The 22,005-nt window shown below is 44.8% G+C and overlaps 1 protein-coding gene and 1 pseudogene across 1 annotated transcript; one reads left to right on the top strand and one right to left on the bottom strand.

Moving 5' to 3' along the window:
- Positions 1 to 272: 272 nt before the first annotated feature.
- Positions 273 to 10,464, top strand: LOC115107487 (phosphoacetylglucosamine mutase-like; annotated as a pseudogene).
- A 1,553-nt stretch (positions 10,465 to 12,017) lies between these two features.
- LOC115107321 (glial fibrillary acidic protein-like) lies at positions 12,018 to 16,004 on the bottom strand. The gene is made up of 11 exons (XM_029630720.2): positions 15,704 to 16,004; positions 15,218 to 15,383; positions 14,924 to 15,073; positions 14,683 to 14,802; positions 14,412 to 14,507; positions 13,824 to 13,958; positions 13,621 to 13,731; positions 13,408 to 13,518; positions 13,114 to 13,238; positions 12,569 to 12,844; positions 12,018 to 12,364 (listed from the first exon to the last, which is right to left on the bottom strand). The coding sequence occupies exons 1-11, from the start codon at positions 15,907 to 15,909 to the stop codon at positions 12,274 to 12,276; spliced, it is 1,587 nt and encodes a 528-aa protein (XP_029486580.2). The 5' UTR covers positions 15,910 to 16,004; the 3' UTR covers positions 12,018 to 12,273.
- Positions 16,005 to 22,005: the final 6,001 nt, after the last annotated feature.

Below are 22,005 nucleotides of genomic sequence, written 5' to 3'. Positions count from 1 at the left end.
TTGTGGCAACAGTTGGGGCAGGCCCTTTTCTGTTTCAGCATGATAATGCCCTTGTGTACAAAGCGAGGTCCATACAGACATGGTTAGTCAAGATCAGTGTGGAAGAACTTGACTGCCCTGCACAGAGCCCTGCACTCAACCCCATCGATCACCTTTGGGATGAATTGGAACGCCGACTGCGAGCCAGGCCTAAACGCCCAACATCAGTGCCCGCTCTCACTAATGCTCTTGTGGCTGAATGGAAGAAAGTCCCCGCAGCAATGTTCCAACATCTAGTGGAAAGCCTTCCCAGAAGAGTGGAGGCTGTTATACCAGCAAAGAGTGGACCATCTCCGTATTAATGCCCATGATTTTGGAATGAGATGTTCGACGAGCAGGTGTCCACATACCTAGTGTACAATAGGCAAGAACTGCATTTTATATAGGCGCATTTATTCTGGGCACAGTCTTATGATTAAATCGATATGTATATTGAATTGTCTTGAGTCGGTAGCCTACTATGTGCTCAGATGATTGGTTTTGTGCGGTGTAGCGGAGCATGACAGTTCAAGGGCGTGGTACAAGGAACTGCAGCTACGTCGCAAGTAGAATCGAGAGGCTTTCAATTCACTCCTTCAACAACTGCAAGTAAGTGAAACTATTTATACGTTTAGTAAATATTTCGAAATTAATAGCCGGTATTCTATTTGTATTGTAACAAGTGAATTACCTTGCACGCATGTTGCGATATCAGTCTGTCAATAGAGAGGAAGGAGCTTAATCATGTTTCTGCATGAGTTGATTTAGTTTACCTAGCTATCAATGATCAGCAGCAGCACAGATACACCTTTGAAATAAACTTTGCCCCGTATAGTATGACCTGGTAGTGCCAAGGCTACATCATAGTGGATTTAGGACGAATGAGTGAACATGGTTTCTCAGTGCCCTCATTAAATTGACAGATCAAATATTGAAATCGTGTTGATAAAGGGTTGTGGCTATCATTATTATTGTAAACTGTTCAAAATGTATATATTACCACATCATTTTTATTATTTGGGGTATTTTAAACATGTTCAGCCCCCTGATTAATACAGGCTACATCTTATGAAGGAGATGAGCTGAAGAGAGGAACCCACTTCAAAATATTGAGACATCCCCTTTGTTTTTCTGTTTTGGTGTTTCAGGAATGGCCCATTTTGAGGAAGTATCCCAGAAGTCTGCTGTCCACCCTAAACCTGTAGGGTTGGTCCTACAGTATGGTACTGCTGGGTTCCGCACCAACTCTAAGCAGTTAGACCATGTCATGTTCCGAATGGGTTTACTGGCCACGCTCCGCTCCAAGAAGAATAAGGCCACCATCGGAGTCATGGTCACTGCGTCACACAACCCTGAGGTGAGCCAAACCTAACACTTGCTTCCTTTTAATAGCCTTCGCTGTACCTATATGGCTTCAGGGTCATTCCATGTCATTTCAAGCAAACCATGACATCTCAGATTTTTCTGAAATCAGTTTTGTAGTTAGAAACAGATAATAGCATTCCTGCAACATTATTTTGTTGAAATATAATTTGATCTATGATAAATTAAGCTAATTGATTGCACCCAAATTGGCCATTTTAATTTATAGGATTCATGTAATATTCAATAAATGTAGTACCTAACATCTGATTTGGACCAATTAGAAAAAAATAATGATTAAGACATGAAGAATCCAAAGAAATGGTCAAAAGCCACACATGGACCCCCCTCCTCCTCCCCCCAACCCTCCCCAACAACCAATAATCTGTGTCTGTTTTCTTTCTGACAAGTACTATGGAGCTGCAGCTCGGAGTATTGTTTTTGTTTATACTATGTAATATATTCTGTGAATTTGGGGAAGTTTTTTTCCAACCCTGTTCAGAGAAGTTAGTCATTGAAGCTGTTAGGTTTGTGTCCCATCCTACATCCTTATAATACCAGGTTCTGACCACTAGATGGTGGTGTTCCTGCTATTAGGTGATTTAAAAATATATATAATAATCCCCCCAATGTTGGAGAGTTCACACAAATTACATATTGGTTTCCTTACCCTGTCAGCAGTTTATGGACAAGTTATGACAGCAACCCATGCTTGGTCCAAATCGGATGTTAGGTACTATATTTATATAATATTATATGAATCTTATAAATTAAGATGGCCAATTTGGGTGCTTAATTGCTCAAATCAAATTATATTTCTAACAACAGAAACCATTTCAGAACAATCTGAGATGGTGGGTGTCAATCCTCTTACTTGTGCTTTTTAAGGTGGAACGATCTGTCTTTGACCGATAGTCCCTGGTTCTATTCTGGACTGCTCCGAGGGCCACAAATAAAGCTGCTGATATTATTAGAAAAAGGTTGTCTGGAATTGATTTGCTTTCATGGAAACTATTGCTTTTCTGACTTACACAATATCCCAATCGCTATCTTTATCTCTCCCCCCCTCCCTCTCTCCATCTACCTCACCCCTAATATCCACACTATACTACAATCACCCCTTTCTGTTCCTTTCTTACTATATCCCTCCACCCTCCCTCTCCAGGAGGATAACGGGGTTAAGCTGGTGGACACCATGGGGGACATGGTGACCCCTGCGTGGGAGGGCTATGCCACCCAGCTGGCCAACGCAGAGCAGGAGGGGCTCCTCACCGCCCTGAAGGACGTAATCGAGAGAGAGGCCATCAGCATGGCCCAGGAGGCCAGCGTGTTTGTGAGTAAAGACACAAGGTACTGGGGTATTAACATTCTCTAGTCTAGAAACTAAACTATAATCTTGAATGTCAAGGGTTAGCAATATAACAGGGGGCAAGTTCATTTTGCGTCAACCGGTGTCCCGGGTGGGTAGAAATGTCACTTTAGGACCAATGGAATGATCTAAAATACTTAAAATCACCCCATCCGGGGCACCAGGTGATGCAATAAGAACTCAACCAAGGTTACCTCAGATATTTAATGTGATTGGTTGTGTTTCATCAGGCCCAGTAGTGAGAGCCTATCACAGGCAGTACTGGATGGAGTCCACGCCCTGGAAAGCCACAGTAAAGGTGCATTAACTCTTGGGTTTAACAACACCTTGATATTTGATTGTTGTTTTGAATTACAGAAATTGGTCAGCAGTTATAAGCAAGTTTATTAATTTGCAAGAACTTATACTTGCTTGTTATAATTGCTTGCTTGTTATTATAAGGTTAAACCAAGTAGCAGTTCACTGCTAGTAGCAGTTCAGACGTCTTTGTCTTGTCGTGTCCCATGTATATCTATTTTTTCCTTTGTATATATTTTTTATATTTTTAACCTCAGTTTCAACATACTCTCCTGCAACCCGCCTCACCCAATGTGGTATAGATCTCCTATTTTCTATACTTAAGAACCGGAACCCCCAACAGAAGCTAGTCAGCTAACTAGCTAGTAGCCAGTTAGCCACTGCTAGCGGCCATCAGCTAACCTTAGCCCTCAACTCCTGTCAGTCTGCACAGCGCAATTCAACCCAGAGCATACCGGACTGCTTTTTCTCCACATCTCCGGATTCCTACCGCAAGCTCTGAACCTTTTCACCTGGATCATCGCAGCTAGCTAGCTGATATCCAAGTGGCTACCCCCTGGCTAACGTCTCTGTCCCGAAGCAAGCACCAGTGAGCCTGGAACTAGCCTCGTGCTAGGCCTATCTCCCAGCTAGCTGAAGAGGTCCATTAGCCACTCCTTGGGCGACAATACCTTTTTTGCCAATTGGCCTGGACCCATTTTACTGCTGACACAAGCCCCGCCATTCCATCACGACTGGTCTAGCGATGTAATCCACCCGAGGGGTTTCAACAGGCTCGTCCGTCGTGACGTCCCCTGAAGGCCCATCCGCTAGCCTGCTAGCCTCGGCCCGCTAGCTGTCTAGAGCATATCGGACTGTTAGCTGAAGAGGTTCATCAGCCAATTTCTTGAGATACAATACCTATTTTGCCAATTGGCCTGGACCCTTTTACTGCTAACACGGAGCCCTGCCGATCCAACACGACTGGACTACCAACATAACGTCTGAGGGGGCTACAACAGACTCTTCTGTCACGACGTTCCCCTAAGGCCCTTCTGCTAGCCCCGGCCCACTAGCTGTCTGAATCGCCGTGTCTCCAGCTCGCCTAGCTACCCACTGGTCCCTATGATCACTCAGCTACGCATGCCTCTCCCTAATATCAATCTGCCTTGTCCATATTGCTGTTTTGGTTAGTGATTGTCTTATTTCACTGTAGAGCCTCCAGACCTGCTCAATATTCCTTAGCTAGCCCTTTTGTTTCACCTCCCACACATGCAGTGACCTCAACTGGTCTAAATGATGTCTCTAGAGACAAAACCTCTCTCGTAGTCACTCAATGCCTAGGTTTAGCTCCACTGTATTCACATCCTACCATACCCTTGTCTGTGCATTATGCCTTGAATCTCTCTGTTCCGAATGTACTAGAAGATCAATTCTTATAGCCTTTAGTCGTACCCTTATCCTACTCCTTTGTTCCTCTGGTGATGTAAAGGTTAATCCAGGCCCTTCAGCGCCTAGCTCCACTCCCAGTCCCGAGGCGCTCTCATTTGTTGACTTCTGGTTTCATGCATGTTTGTGTTTTTAATGTACAATGTTTTTGTTGTACTCTATGCGTGTTTATAGTTTTGTTTAATGTTGTGTTAGTGTATGTAAGTTGTTTTGTCTGAAACGTTGTTCCCTCTGCTGCTATTGGACCAGGTCTCTCTTGAAAAAGAGATGTTATCTCAATGAGAAAAAACCTGTATAAATAAAGGTAACCTTTAAAAAAAATATATATATATTTTAACATTAGAATCCTCCGCCCTAAGTTTGTTTTATTCACTGCTTTAGCACACTCTGCCAACCCAGATGTCCTAGCCGTGTCTGAATCGTAGCTTAGGAAGGCCACCAAAAATCCTGAAATTTCCATCCCTAACTATAACATTTTCCAACAAGATAGAACTGCCAAAGGGGGCAGAGTTAGCCTGCAAAGTTCTGTCATACTATCCAGGTCTGTGCCCAAACAATTTGAGTTTCTACTTCTAAAAATCCCCCTTTCCAGAAACAAATCTCTCACCGTTGCCGCTTGTTATAGACCTTCTGCCCCCAGCTGTGCCCTGGACACCATATGTGAATTGATTGCCCCCCATCTATCTTCAGAGCTCGTACTGTTAGCTGACCTAAACTGGGACATGCTTAACACCCCGGCCGTCCTACAATCTAAGCTAGATGCCCTCAATCTCACACAAATTATCAATGAACCTACCAGGTACAACCCCAAGGATATTGACCTCATTCTGTCAGTAGAGGATGCCTGGTAGTTTTTTAAAAGTGCTTTCCTCACCATCTTAAATAAGCATGCCCCATTCAAAAAATGTAGAACCTGGAACAGATATAGCCCTTGGTACAATCCAGACACTTCAATAAGCATTTTTCTACAGCTGGCCATGCTTTCCACCTGGCTACCCCTACCCAGTCAACAGCCCTGCACCTCCCCACAGCAACTTGCCCAAGCCTCCCCCATTTCCCCTTCACCCAAATCCTGATAGCTGATGTTCTGAAAGAGTTATAAAATCTGGACCCCTACAAATCAGCTGGGATAGACAATCTGGACCCTCTCTTTCTAAAATTATCCACCTCAATTGTTGCAACCCATATTACTAGCTTGTTCAACCTCTCTTTTGAATCGCCTGACATCCCCAAAGATTGGAAAGCTGCCGCGGTCATCCCCCTCTTCAAAGGGGGAGACACTCTGGACCCAAACTCTTACAGATCTATATCTATCCTACCCTGCCTTTCTAAGGTCTTCGAAAGCCAAGTTAACAAACAGATCACCGGCCATTTCGAATCCCACCATACCTTCTCCACTATGCAATCTGGTTTCCGAGCTGGTCATGGGTGCACCTCAGCCACGCTCAAGGTCCTAAATGATATCATAACCACCATCTATAAAAGACAATACTGTGCAGCCATATTCATCGACCTGGCCAAGGCTTTCGACTCTGTCAATCACCACATTCTTATCGGCAGACTCAATGTGATTGGTTGTTTTACATCAGGCCCAGTAGTGAGAACCTATCACAGGCAGTACTTGGTTTATCAAATGACTGCCTCGCCTGGTTCACCAACTACTTCTCAGACAGAGTTCAGAATGTCAAATCGGAAGGCCTGTTGTCCGGCCTCTGGCAGTCTCTATGGGGGTGCCACAGGGTTCAATTCTCGGGACAACTCTTTTCTCTGTATACATCAATGACATCACTCTTGCTGCTGGTGATTCTCTGATCCACCTCTACGCTGATGACACCATTCTGTATACTTCTGGCCCTTCTTTGGGCACTGTGTTAACTAACCTCCAGACGAGCTTCAATGCCACACAATTCTCCTTCCGTGGTCTCCAACTGCTCTTAAATGCAAGTAAAACTAAATGCATGCTCTTCAACCGATCGCTGCCCGCACCTCCCCCCTGTCCAGCATCACCACTCTGGACGGTTCTGACTTAGAATATGTGGACAATTACAAATACCTAGGTGTCTGGTTAAACTGTAAACTCTTCTTCCAGACTCACATTAAGCATCTCCAATCCAAAATTATATCTAGAATCTGCTTCCTATTTCGCAGCATAGCATTCTTTACTCATGCTGCCATACATACCCTCATAAAACTGACTATCCTACTGATCCTTGACTTCGGCAATGTCATTTACAAAATTGCCTCCAACACTCAGCTTATTGGATGCAGTCTATCACAGTGCCATCCGTTTTGTCACCAAAGCCCCATATACTACCCACCACTGCGACCGGTATGCTCTCGTTGGCTGGCCCTCGCTTCATATTCGTTGCCAAACCCACTGGCTCCAGGTCATCTATAAGTCTTTGCTAGGTAAAGCCCTGCCTTATCTCAGCTCACTGGTCATCATAGTAGCACCCACCCATAGCAAGCGCTCCAGCAGGTGTATTTCACTGGTCACCCACAAAGCCGCCTTTCCTTCCAGTTCTCTGCTGCCAATGACTGGAACGAATTGCAAAAATCACTGAAGCTGGAGACTCATATCTCCCTCACTAACTTTAAGCAGCTGTCAGAGCAGCTCACAGATCATTGCACCTGTACATAGCCCATCTGTAAATAGCCCATCCAACTACCTCATTCCCATATTGTTATTTATTTTTTGCTCCTTTGCACCCCAGTATCTCTGCTTGCACATCTATCACGGCAATGATAAATTGTAATTACTTCGCCACTACGGCCTGTTTATTTCCTTACCTCCCTAATCTTACCTCAGTTGCACATACTGTATATAGGTTTTTTCTATTGTGTTATTGACTGTACGTTTGTTTATTTCATGTGTAACTCTGTGTTTGTGTCGCACTGCTTTCCTTAACTTGGCCAGGTCGCAGTTGTAAATGAGAACTTGTTCTCAACTGGGCTACCTGGTTAAATAAAGGTAAAATAATTTTTAATTCAAATGAATGTTACCCATTCCACCCCCTCTCTCCAGGTGCCTAACCGTACAGATGATCAGAAGGCCCTGCTGGTGGATGGGGCTAATGGTATTGGTGCTCTGAATGTGTGTGAGATGGAGACCTACCTAAAGAAAGAGCTGCAGCTGTCCCTCTCCAACGACGGCTCCAGTAGAAAACTCACCCACCTGTGTGGAGCCGACTACATCAAAGTACAACAGAAAGCTCCCATAGGTGCGAAAAGAGACGAGTTGACCTCAACTTGTCTCTTTTCGATCTATGTCTGCATCTCAATAGACCCCGAATAGCATCCTCTCCCAGTTTACTCTTTTTAATTTTTTAAATCTGCACTACATTTGTATTGAGGTGTATGTGTGTGTGTGTGTGTGTATATATGTATATATTACATTACATTTTTTTTTAAATTAAGCTGTGTGTAGGGAAAGTGAAACAAACTAGGAAAGGAAGCTATTTATGATTGAGACGCATCCTTTGGCAGAGGCAGGTCTCAACTCTGGGTGTGTCCAAATCTATGGTGAGATCGTAACAGAACTTCGACCCATGGGTGTCTCTCTCAGGCTACAGGTGACTGATAAACTTTTTTATCTCGTAATGAAATACAGGACACTCGGGTTTGTTATATTATTATGCTGTTCCCATGTTTGTCCACCAGAGAGGAAGACATCTCAATGAATCACATTACGTATACTGCTGGCTTCAGCCAAACTCCTTTAGAGAAGGGTCAGAGCCATCCACTCTGTCTGTCTGTATTGCTCTCTCCCTCGTTTTCCCATCCCAATCTTTCTCCTCTTTTGTCTCACATCTCTCTCTAGGTGTGGAGATGAGTGCAGGGGAGCGTTGCTGTTCGTATGATGGTGATGCTGATCGTATTGTTTATTACTACTGCGACTCAGCAGGGAGATTTCACCTACTAGACGGGAGACAAGATTGCCACCCTCATCAGCACATACCTCAAAGAACTGCTTACACAGGTATACACCCACGCACTCGCTATGCTCACCTGTGATGCTTAAACATGCCCCTACATAACACACCAACTCCTCATTCAGAAGTGTGCACACACTGACATGTTCCCCTGTGTGTGTTTTGATTTGCGCAGGCTGGTCTTGACCTACAAATAGCCGTGGTACAGACGGCATACGCTAACGGCAACTCTACACGCTACCTGGAAGACACCATGAAGGTGAGGACACACAAACACACCTTAGTCGCTCCAACACACATGCGATCAGTGCTGACCTCTCCTCCCTCCAGGTGATAGTGCGGTGTACCAAGACCGGAGTGAAACACCTTCACCATGCAGCCCAGGAGTTTGACATTGGTGTTTACTTCGAGGCCAGCGGCCACGGGACTGTGAGTAGGAAACCGACTGGCACATGCTTACACACTGATCTGTGATGGGTAGATTGCTTGAACGTGCCCGCTCAGTGACGGCCTGTCTGTATGATTGCGGTCCTGTCTCAGGTCTTGTTCAGTAAAGAAGCAGAAGAGAAGATCCAGCAGCTAGCCCGGGACTCCAACACCAACGACGAGAGGGAAAACGCTGCACCGCTACTGCAGAACACGGTCAACCTCATCAACCAGGTATGACCACACACGGCCATGGCAACACAATCAACCGTTTTCAGCAATAGTGACTACACACGTTCGTTGCAATTTAAGGGTCCAATCCTGTATGCATAACTGACATTTTCTCTCGCTCTCACTGTAGACCGTAGGAGATGCTATCTCTGACATGCTACTGATTGAGGCAGTGTTAACCATCAGAGGGATGACCGTACAACAATGGGACGCCATCTACACAGATCTTCCCAACAGACAGCTCGAAGTCAAGGTGTGTGTTTGCGTGGGTGGTTGCATCGTATGTTACTTTAAATGCCTGTATAATAAGGAAATCTTGTATATATGTTTTAACACTTTATCCCAGTGCCTCAGTTGCAGTGTTGTTGTGTGGCCTGTAGGTGGCAGACCGGCGTGTGATTGACACTACAGATGCAGAGAGGAGAACAGTGAGTTCAGCAGGTCTGCAGGAGGCCATAGACAGCCTGGTGAATAAGCACAGACAGGGACGCTCCTTTGTCCGCCCCTCAGGTACTGAGGATGTGGTTCGAGTGTACGCCGAGGCAGACACACAGGTGGGGCTGAGACGCTGACACTCAAACCTACTTGAACGGAAAATAACACTGAGCGATAGGGAGTCACTCAATTCACATTTCTTTGTTCACTCACTATGCCTTTACCTTTCTTTACTCTTTCTTTTTCTGTTCTCTCACTGTCTGAGGGTGATGTGTGTTTCAGGAGAGTGCTGATGCCCTGACACATGAAGTTAGCCTGGCAGTGTACCGCATCGCAGGAGGAGTGTGAGAGGAGCCCAAACCTTTATAAACAGGCATTATGCAATGTCTGTCGAACACATTTTTTAAATCGTGCATCTAATGACAACTTCCTCAAACCATGATTCTACGTCAAATTTGTAGTCTTTATCAGGTGCCAAATCATTTTATAATGTGCACTGCATTTAATACTGTGTTATCACTTTTCTATGAGTCTGAACAATTTGATTTGTCAATGTGAATGAAAGGGAATCACTGTATTGGACAATGAAGGGAAAATATGCTAAATAAGGTTAGACTTGTAATCCTCTTCTTTTTTTACCCAACCTTAATCCTCTGTCAATGTAGTGGTAATTATGTACATGTTTACATTAGCAGTTATTGTAGATAAATGTTGTATTACTGTTTTATAGTGGAGTAATTGCACTGCTTTGAATGGACCTCAACTACAAAGACTGTGCTGCTATGACTGTCGGCGTTACTCTGGACCCTGATCTCTCTTTTGAAGAACATATCAAGACTGTTTCAAGGACAGTTTTTTCCATCTACGTAACATTGCAAAAATCAGAAACTTTCTGTCCAAAAATGATGAAGAAAAATTAATCCATGCTTTTGTCACTTCTAGGTTAGACTACTGCAATGCTCTACTTTCCGGCTACCCGGATAAAGCACTAAATAAACTTCAGTTAGTGCTAAATAGGGCTGCTAGAATCCTGACTAGAACCAACATTTTTTTGATCATATTACTCTAGTGCTAGCCTCCCTACACTGGCTGTTTTCAAGGTTTTACTGCTAACCTACAAAGCATTACATGGGCTTGCTCCTACCTATCTCTCTGATTTGGTCCTGCCGTACATACCTAGACTTACGCTACGGTCACAAGACGCAGGCCTCCTAATTGTCCCTAGAATTTCTAAGCAAACAGCTGGAGGCAGGGCTTTCTCCTATAGAGCTAAATTTTTATGGAATGGTCTGCCTACCCATGTGAGAGACGCAAACTCGGTCTCAACCTTTAAGTCTTTACTGAAGACTCATCTCTTCAGTGGGTCATATGATTGAGTGTAGTCTGGCCCAGGAGTGGGAAGGTGAACGGAAAGGCTCTGGAGCAACAAACCGCCCTTGCTGTCTCTGCCTGGCCGGTTCCCCTCTTTCCACTGGGATTCTCTGCCTCTAACACTATTACAGAGGCTGAGTCACTGGCTTACTAGGGCTCTTTCATACCGTCCCTGGGAGGGGTGCGTCACTTGAGTGGGTTGAGTCACTGATGTGATCTTCCTGTCTGGGTTGGCGCCCCCCCTTGGGTTGTGCCGTGGCGGAGATCTTTGTGGGCTATACTCGGCCTTGTCTCAGGGTGGTAAGTTGGTGGTTGACGATATCCCTCTAGTGGTGTGGGGGCTGTGCTTTGGCAAAGTGGGTGGGGTTATATCCTTCCTGTTTGGCCCTGTCCGGGGGTGTCATCGGATGGGGCCACAGTGTCTCCTGACCCCTCCTGTCTCAGCCTCCAGTATTTATGCTGCAGTAGTTTATGTGTCGGGGGGGCTAGGGTCAGTTTGTTATATCTGGAGTACTTCTCCTGTCCTATCCGGTGTCCTGTGTGAATTTAAGTAGGCTCTCTCTAATTCTTTCTTTCTTTCTCTCTCTCTAAGGACCTGAGTCCTAGGACCATGTCTCAGGACTACCTGACATGATAACTCCTTGCGGTCCCCAGTCCACCTGGCCGTGCTGCTGCTCCAGTTTTAACTGTTCTGCCTGTGATTATTATCATTTGACCATGCTGGTCATTTATGAACATTTGAACATCTCGGCCATGTTCTGTTATAATCTCCACCCAGCACAGCCAGAAGAGGACTGGCCACCCCACATAGCCTGATTCCTCTCTAGGCTTCTTCCTAGGTTTTAGCCTTTCTAGGGAGTCTTTCCTAGCCACTGTGCTTCTACACCTGCATTGCTTGCTGTTTGGAGTTTTAGGCTGGGTTTCTGTACAGCACTTTGAGATATCAGCTGATGTACGAAGGGCTATATAAATACATTTGATTTGATGTAATTGTTGAACACCAGGAATAAAAATAGGAAACTAGACATCAAATTTGTCCAACTTTTTTTGTTTTTTGTTGTTGACCTAAATATGTTAGGAAATTACCACATCGAGAGAAAAATACTATAATTGCTTTGCTGGTTTTATATTTTATTTGTTGCTTGTAGAGCGATATGGTTCTCAGACACACACACAGGGAGTTAAAGGCTAACAGAAAGGCAATATGAGGCTAAGAGGGAGTTTAGTGCAGGCAGAGACAGAGACACAGAGAAGAGGACCATAGGGGTCCTGATCCTGAAGACCACTATCCTAGGGGGTTGGTGTGGGTTACATTTTTGGGGGCAAGGGTGGAAGGGCTGGGGCTTAGGTCTCAAGGGGTCTAACATTCGGTGGTGTAGGAGTTAGGAGCCTGGACTTCCATCTCTAGTCCTCGTCTGTGTCGTCAGCAGCTCCAGAGATGGTAATGGTGCATTCCTGTGTGTCGCTCTCATACATGTCATCTGTCTTAACTGTTCTGAGAGAAAATGGGAAAGGGCAGGCAAAAAGGGGTTTGAAAACAACACTGGGTGACAAATATATTTTATACAAATATATAAAAATGTCCTCAATCACTTATTCAGATGACAAAACAGACTACCGGTATGCCATATTTTATCCACAGATTATAGGTAAGATTATCTCCCAGTATGGTTTAAATTATGACCCAGGCTTGCTCTACCTGATGAGAAGAGTCTTCCGCTCAGTCATCTCCATTGACTGTTCCTCGAAGCTCCCCGTCTGGCTCTCTGGTGATATCACCGCCCCGCCAGGGGCCTCTTTGGTGCCTCCGTATCCAATACCAGGGGCTCTGCCCAGCCCGGCCCCGTATCCGCTGACAGAGGCGGCACTAACCGAGGCAGAGGTGGAGCTAGCGCTGATGGCCACTCTTCCTCCACCCAGGGACATGCTCTGTACCATGGGGCTGAGACGGGTGTCCTCGCCTTCGATCAGCGCCCTGCCAAATACACAACCACAGAGAAGATGCGCAAAATCACAGATTTACACTTAGCAACCATAAAGTAGGCTGCATATCAAAAGAGTTGTGTTGCTGCATGCCTCCTCTTTTTAATCTCTACAGATTTGACAAACCCAGGATAGCTGAAAGCAATATGGAGGACACCTACTTGGTGCAATCTGCATTTACCTGTCCAGTTATTTTCTCTTCAATGGGAAATGAAGAGCAGAAAAGGCCTGTTTAGACTATAGGGGAGTTATGATTGTCACCTGTAGGTGGTGATCTCAATCTCCAGGGCCATCTTGATGTTGAGCAGCTCCTGGTACTCTCTCAGCAGCAGAGCTATCTTCTCCTTCATCACCATCAGCTCCAGCTTCAGCCCCTCAATACGCTCCTGTGGGAAACACACACAAGCTTTTAGGTCATAGGGAGCCAATTGTTACCAGCTGTTAGAGTCCATTTGAAAGTACTCTCACTTATTGCCCACTTTGTAGAGCAAAACATTCTGACCTCCCATGCTTCTTTCTACAGTAAAGGTGTGTCGTGAGAGTAGTACAACTCACACGCAGTGTGTCCTCTTCTTTCTTGTGTCTCGCCACAGCATCACGAATCTGAACCTCCAGAGACTCATTTCTCGTTTTCATAGACTCCAACTCACGCTCCAGGTTTAAGCTCTACACACAAAGAGACAAACACACACACGTGTGTTTTCAATCTGTTGCCTACTGTTGTCAATAACAGTATTATCGATGATAAGGTAAGAGGGTCCCACTTACATCTTTCTTGTAACTTGCGATTTCCTCCCTCACACTTCGAACACTTTGAACGTGTTTGGTTGTCACATTGTTCAGGTCCTGGAACTTTGACTTGTACCAAGCGTCCATCTCCTGAGGAAGACCAGAAACAAAATGGATTCCGTTTTCTGTGTAATTATGTAATCAAGTATGAAGTTATGTGTAATAATATCTGCAATTGGTACCTGTAGGTTTCTGGCAGCGATGCTGTCGTACTGGGATTGGATTTGTTTAAGGGCGGAGGAGAGGTCAGGAAGGGCAAAGGTCATGTCCACCTTTGCCACCGCCACATAGATCTGCTGCATCAGTTCCTCAATTTCCTGACCGGGGCAAATACAATGGAGACTACTCATTCCTTCTGTGAATTTCGCTTGCATTCTTATCTGTGGAAACCCTAAATTCCTAACTCAGCCCGCCATGCAGTTTTCACAGTTAGTCGATAAAGTTTGCATCACAAAACTGTCAATCACTAGGCCCATGATACAAACTCTCCCACTTTAACTCATATACTGTCATAAGTAATGTGTGAATCCAGCTGCATGCATGTGATGGCCACAAATCATACTAAACAGATGCTGCTACAGACACATACAGTATGTAAGATACAGTATGTTACACAGATAGAAAAGGACTACCTCAATCTGAAAATAGATACAAAGGTATGTTGCCCCTCTGTGAATCAAGACAGTGAAAGACACGTATACCTGTGAATACAGCTACCTTCCTCGTTGGGAAAACAGACGTAGACACAGATATAGACCCAGACGTGTTACCTCTTTGTGAACTCTGGTCAGGAAGGCCAGCTCCACCTCCAGGTTCTCCAGCTGTTTCTCCAGGCCGATACAGGCCGAGGTGGCTCTATCCACATCCTGCCAGACAGATTAGAGGATGAATTATTATTGAGTTTATACACAGGAATAACTGAGAAGACAGTAAATTGTTTCATGACAGCCTGGTAAATGAGGTAGGTGATTCTGTGTGTACACAATTTGAGTTCATGTTGACATTGTTTAATGGTTATGTCTGCATCTGTGTTTGACTCACGGGGCGGAAGGCTTCGATCTCCAACTCTGCATTCTTCCTGGCCTCCAGAGCCTCCTCATATTTGACCTTGAGCACCTCCACCTGTCCTGCCATGGCCCCCTTGGCCGCTACAGCCAGGTCCTTAGGGTGGAGGAAACACAGTCAAACCCAATACCTGTCTGTCTCATCCCAGTCCACCATTGTAAAAGTAAATATCATGCATAGGCTATAGGTGGGACATATTGGTGGTCATAAAGCTCACCCTCTGTACTCTCATCTGCTCCGCGATCCGGTGGAGCTCTCTCAGCTGTCCCTCGTAGAGCTGTCTCAGCCCAGATGGCTTCATATAGCGGTTCTTCAGAGCATCAATCTCAGCCTCCAGCAGCTTGTTCTGCCCCTCCAGAGTACGCACCTGGGACAGAACATGGGTTTGTGAGTGAGAAAGAGCGCAGAAAAGATAGGTTTGCATGAAAGTGTGATTGGGTGTGGCATAGAGTTTGAGTGAGAGAGAGGAGAGTATGAGTGACAGAATGTGTGAGATGAGGCGTGGTCTTGCCTTCTCGATGTAGATAGCCAGGCGGTCGTTGAGGGCCACCATCTCCTTCCTCTCGCCTGTGCGGGTGCTCATGAATTCTTGGTTCTCCACTGCAGCTGCATCCAGGTCCAGGCTGGGCCCCAGGCCCTTGTTCATTCCGAAGCACAGGGCCCCCATACTCACACTGCTGTGGTAAGGACAGGAGTGGACAAGGCCAGTCATCAACTATCCACTATATTTGACTTCATTACATTTTTAATCTGGATTATTCAGGTAATGAAATAATCAGAATAGGTCTGATACTCAAAGTGAAATATATTTTATCAATAGAAATAAGTGTCCCATTAGGAATCAATTCAGTATTAGGCTAAGCCTACAATTATAAATGAGGCAGTATTGCTGTGAAAGAACAAATGGATAGTTAATGCTGATATTGCATTAAAACCTAAACTGTAGCCTATAATGGTCCTATCCATAGAGAATACAACTTCAAGAGAGTTGTTTTACCTGGTCATACGGGATTTACGGCTGCTGGAGGGGTTCCTCCTCCCCATGGTTCCACCGCTGCGACTGTAGCTGGCAGAGCGGTGACGTACATCCCTTCGGGTCGGTGAAGGGCTCGAAACCCGCACCTGGTAGGAAGCAGAGGAGGAGGCAAGGGCGCCCTCGAAGTGGCGACGGTAAGAAGACATCCTTTCTGGGCTGCGACTCATGATGACGGCCTGTAACTTGTCTTTACCTTCACTCAATACTGGAAACTGTTCACACTTCGTTGGAATGGGATAGTGGTGCTTTTATACCTGGGCTCTCTTCTTCAGCCCTTCCCAGTTTCCACCACCAGGGCAAGACGCACCAGCGGCGGAGGAATTTAGAACCTCCCCATTCCGAAGGCTGACCGTCCCTGCAAAAATCTATCATGGTTCCGTGAAGAGACTACAGTGGTAAAAATAGAGGGTTGAATGAGTCTTAATACAATGACTGTTATTACACTGGAATGTTTATTGTAGCCTACAGAGCAGAATAATCTACTCCTCGATGCAGGCTGTATCACAACCGGCCGTGATTGGGAGTCCCATAGTGTCGGCGCACAATTGGCCCAGCGTCGTCCGGGTTTGGCCGGTGTAGGCCGTCATTGTACGTAAGAATTTGTTCTTAACTGACTTGCCTAGTTAAATAAAGGTTAAATAAAAATGTTGTTTCTGTCTTTTTTTAGTGTGGCCTATCCACAGCTTGGTTATTTATCCATGTAATTATCCCATCTAAAGTTCATATGGGTTAATGAGGATGAAATACAATTATAGTCAATTACTGTATTAAAAACATAGACGTGACAAATATTTAACCTCATTTGCATTACTCATTACCAACCTATTCATGGATAAGGTCGTAAAAAGATGGGGTGTGGACGGCTTCCTGATACTGTCATCTCTCCAAGACTGGAATCATATGATCACTGTGAGGCTGCATAGCGCCATTCTTTCGGGCTTGCATGCATGTGGCAGGTGCACAAAGTCATAGTGTATTGGAGGTGTGAACAGAAACAAAGTAATTGTGCTTGAACCCTGGGCTTCCCAGGCAGTAGCCCATTGTCCTTGCCTTACCGTGTGTGTCTTAGGGTAGACATGGAATTATAATTCCTTAGTAATAGTTTATATACAGTGCATTTGGAAAGTATTCAGACCCCTTGACTTTTCCACATTTTGTGACGTTACAGCCTTATTCTAGAATGGATGAAAAAAAAAAATGTGTCCTCATCAATCTACACACAATACCCCATAATAACAAAGTGTTTTAAACTAATTGCACCACCAACTAACCCTAACCCTAAAATATTAATATCTCTAAACATCTTATAACTTTACTGCAGTAAAATCTCGTACACACAGGTACTGCTCTGCAGCTGCCATCTACAATCATTAAAAACCGACTACCCCATTCCACTACTTTGACCCTATCTGTTCCTGCACCATGCCAACAGCCTGGGAGAACAGGACACCAACCCGTCAGTCAACACACCCTGTAACTCTTCTTAAGTCAAATCTCAAATACCCGAATACTTCTCTGCAGCTGCCACCACATCTATTTTCTGTGATTTACATTCCATTTCTGTGTTACAGTTGATAACCATTGCTATGAACACTAAGAAGCCAACCTTACTGAAGCATAAATCACTCGTTGGCCTACCCCTCTGTGCTGGCACAGATCTACTACTCATTGGGATCCTCTCCGGATCCCTCCCCCTTGACCCGTCCTCCTCTACTTTCTTCACTGCCTCAGCATATGGCACCTTCTGCACTATTTTGACTCTGGCCTGCCATAATGCAATAATAGTGTTTAACATGATTTTTTTATGACTACCTCATCTCTGTACTCCACACATACAAATATATGTAAGGTCCCTCAGTTGAGCAGTGAATTTCAAACACAGATTCTACCACAAAGACCGGGGAGGTTTTCCACTGCATCGCAAAGAAGGGCACTTATTGGTGGATGGGTAAAAAATAAAATAAAATACAGACATTGAATATCCCTTTGAGCATGGTGAAGTATATTAATTACATTTTGGATGATGTATCAATATACCCAGTCACTACAACGATATAGGCGTCCTTCCTAACTCAGTTGCCGGGGAGGAAGGAAACGGCTCAGGGATTTCCCAGTGAGGCCAATGGTGACATTAAAACAGTTACAGAGTTTAATGGTGTGATAGGAGAAAACTGAGGATGGATCAATAACATTATAGTTACTACACAGTACTAACCTAATTGACAAAGAGAAAAGAAGGAAGCCTGTATGTGGTAAAGCAATTAACTTCTTGTCCGGAATACAATGTTTTTTAGGGGCAAATTCAATACAAAACATTTCTGAGTACCACTCTCCATATTTTCAAACATAGTGGTGGCTGCATCATGTTATTAGGTATTCTTGTAATCGTTAAGGACTAGGGAGTTTTTCAGGATAAAATAGAAATGGAATGGAGCTAAGCACAGGCAAAATCCTAAAGGAAAACCTGGTTCAGTCTGCTTTCCACCAGACACTTGGAGCTTAACTCACCTTTCAGCAGGACAATAACCTAAAACACAAGGCCAAATCTACGCTGGAGTTGCTTACCAAGAAGACAGTGAATGTTCCTGAGTGGCCAAGTTACAGTTTTTACTTAAATCTACTTGAAAATCTATGGCAAGGCCTGAAAATGGTTGTCTAGCAATGATCAACAACCAATTTGACAGAACTTGAAGAATTTTGAATTGGAATAATGGGCAAATGTTGTACAATCCAGGTGTGGAATGATCTTAGAGACTCACAGCTGTAATTGTGCTTTACGTGCCTTTTTTGATTACATAAATGCATCAAAATTCACAAAAAGTGATCTTACCTCATATAACAAAACGTATGAGCTCTCTTAAGTCTGTGTTTACCACAGACTTCATTTTTGACCTTCATCCAAAAACTACTATTGCCATTACCATTGCTCTCTATAGAGACACCACCACCCGGTTAAAGCCCAGTCGAAACAGTTTGCGCGTAATGAATAATGACAAAATGTTTGTTCGTTTTGGCTGTTTGTGAACGCAACATGTTTTCTTGGGGCTGTGATTGGTCAACAGTACTACTCCTAGTAGGAGTGGGAACTATGAACCTGATTCTTCAATTAAGCGTTTGTCATTCATGGAGCGACCACTACTTTTCAAGCACATTTTTCCGCTTGAGAAATACTGCACCAAACCTCTTAATTAGATGTAAAATTGCGAGTTTAAGACCTCTTCGGTAAAAAGACTCCATCTTGCTCCTCCCTTCATATAGGCCAGTGGTTCTCAAGCCTGGTCCTGGGGACCCAAAGGGGTGCACATTTTTGTTTTTGCCATAGCACTACACACCTAATTCAAATAAACAACTCCCTGACAAAGGCCATGCTTAGCATGTACCCATGCTAAGAACTATACAACGCTGGTCTGACTAATCGGAATCCAAGCTTCAGGATTGTTTTGATCACGTGGACTGGGATATGTTCCGGCTATCTTGCGAAAATAATCTAGACGCATGCACGGATACGGCGACTGAGTTGATAAGGAAGTGTATAGGAGGTGTAGTACCCACTGTGACTATTAAAATCTACTAAAATCTACCCTAACCAGGAACCGTGGATAGATGGTAGCATTCGCGCAAAACTGAAAGCACGAACCACCACATTTTCACTCCACAAGGCAATCAAACAAGCTAAATGTCAGTATAGAGAGTCACAATTCAACGGCACGAGACCTATGTGGCAGGGACTACAGACAATCACTGGAATACAAAAGGAAAACCAGTCACAACGCCGAGACTGACTTGCTTCCGGACAGGCTAAACATATTTTTCGCAAACTTTGAAGGACTGTGTGTTCTCTGTGGCCGATGAGAGTTAAACATTTAAACATTTGAACCCTCGCAAGGCTGCCGGCCCAGACATCATCCCTAGCCGCGTTCTCAGAACATGCGCAGACCAGCTGGCTGGTGTGTTTATGGGCATATTCAATCTCTCCCTATCCCAGTCTACCTTCCCCACATGCTTCGAGATGTCCACCATTTTTCCTGTACCCAAGAAGCCAAAGGTAACTGAACTTGATGACTATCGCCGCGTAGCACTCAATTCTGTCATCATAAAGTACTTTGAGAGACTAGTCAAGGATCATATCACATCTACCTTACCTGTCACCCTAGACACACTTCAATTTGCTTACCTCACCAATAGATCCACAGATGATGCAATTGCCATCACTGCCCTTTCCCATCTGGACAAGAGGAATACCTATGTAAGAATGCTGTTTATTGACTATAGCTCAGCATTCAACACCAAAGTACCCTCCAAGTTCATCATTAAGCTCGAGGCTCTGGATCTGAACACCGCCCTGTGCAACTGGGTCCTAGACTTCCTGACGGGCCACCCGCAGGTGGTGAAGGTAGGAAATATCACCTCCACTCCGCTAATCCTCAACACTGGGCCCCACAAGGGTGCATGCTCAGCCCCGTCCTGTACTCCCTGTTCATCCATGACTGCGTGGCCAATCATGCCCCCAACTCAATCATCAAGTTTGCAGACGACGCAACAGTAGTAGACTTGAATACCAATAATGAAGAGACCACCTACAGGGAGGAGGTGAGGAATCTGGGAGTATGGTGCCTGGAAAACAACCTGTCACTCAACATCAACAAAACAAAGGAGATGTTCGTGGACAATCCTCTATTTACATCGACCACAGTCCCGTAGATTCCAGCAGCATACCACCCTGCATACCACTGTTGGCTTGCTTCTGAAGCTAAGCAGGGTTGGTCCTGGTCAGTTCCTGGATGGGAGACCAGATGCTGCTGGAAGTGGTGTTGGAGGGCCAGTAGGAGGCACTATTTCCTCTGGTCTAAAAAAATATATATCCCAATGCCCCAGGGCAGTGATTGGCGACACTGCCCCGTGTAGGGTGCTGTCTTTCGGATGGGACGTTAAACTGGTTTCCTGACTCTCTGAGGTCATTAAAGATCCCATGGCACTTATCGTAAGAGTAGGGGTGTTAACCCCGGTGTCCTGGCTAATTTCCCAATCTGGCCCTCAAACCATCACGGTCACCTAATAATCCCCAGTTGACAATTGGCTCATTCATCCCCCTCCTCTCCCCTGTAACTATTCCCCAGGTCGTTGCTGCAAATGAGAACGTGTTCTCAGTCAACTTACCTGGTAAAATAACGGATAAATAAATAAATGTAGATAGAGGGTTGTCCACGAAGAAGTTCCTTGCTGTACACATCACTGACAAACTGAAATGTACCACCCAGGCCCAACAGAGCATCCTCAACCTCAGGAGGCTAAAGAAATTTGGCAAAATTGAAAGCATCCTGTTGGTTCTGTATCACCACCTGGTACGGCAACTGCAGCGCCAGTAACCGCAAGGCTCTCCAGAGAGTGGTGCGTCTGCTCAACGCATTACCGGGAGCAAACTACCCGCCCTCCACGACACCTACAGCACCCAATGTCACAGGAAGGCCAAAAAGGTCATCAAGGACATCAACCACCTGAGCCACTGCCTGTTCACCCCACTATCATCCAGAAGGCGAGGTCAGTACAGGTGCGTCAAAGCTGGGACCGAGAGACTAAAAAACAGCTTCTATCTCAAGGCCATCAAACTGTTAAACAGCCATCAGTAGCACATTAGAGGCTGCTGCCTATAAGCACAGACTCACTGTGATTCACTGGCCACTTTAAGGAATGGAACACTAGTCACTTGTCTGGCATTACTCATCTCATATGTACAGTTGAAGTCGGAAGTTTACATACACCTTAGCCAAATACATATAAACTCAGTTTTCACAATTCCTGACATTTAATCCTAATAATAATTCCCCGTCTTAGGTCAGTTAGGATCACAACTTTATTTTAAGAATGTGAAATGTCAGAATAATAGTAGAGAGAATTATTTACTTTCCAGCTTTTATTTCTTTCATCACATTCCCAGTGGGTCAGAAGTTTACATACACTCAATTAGTATTTGGTAGCATTGCCTTTAAATTGTTTATCTTGGGTCAAACGTTTCAAGTAGCTTCACACAAGCTTCCCCCAATAAGTTGGAGGAATTCTGGCCCATTCTTCCTGGCAGAGCTGGTGTACCTGAGTCAGGTTTGTAGGCCTCCTCTCTCACACACGCTTTTTCAGTTCTGCCCACACATTTTCTATAGGATGGAGGTCAGGGCTTTGTGATGGCCACTCCAATACCTTGACTTTGTTGTCCTTAAGCCATTTTGCCACAACTTTGGAAGTAAACTTGGGGTCATTGTCCATTTGGA

Source organism: Oncorhynchus nerka, linkage group LG24 (assembly GCF_034236695.1).
Source record: "Oncorhynchus nerka isolate Pitt River linkage group LG24, Oner_Uvic_2.0, whole genome shotgun sequence".
NCBI lineage: Eukaryota > Metazoa > Chordata > Actinopteri > Salmoniformes > Salmonidae > Oncorhynchus > Oncorhynchus nerka.
This window is presented reverse-complemented; position numbering and strand designations above follow the sequence as displayed.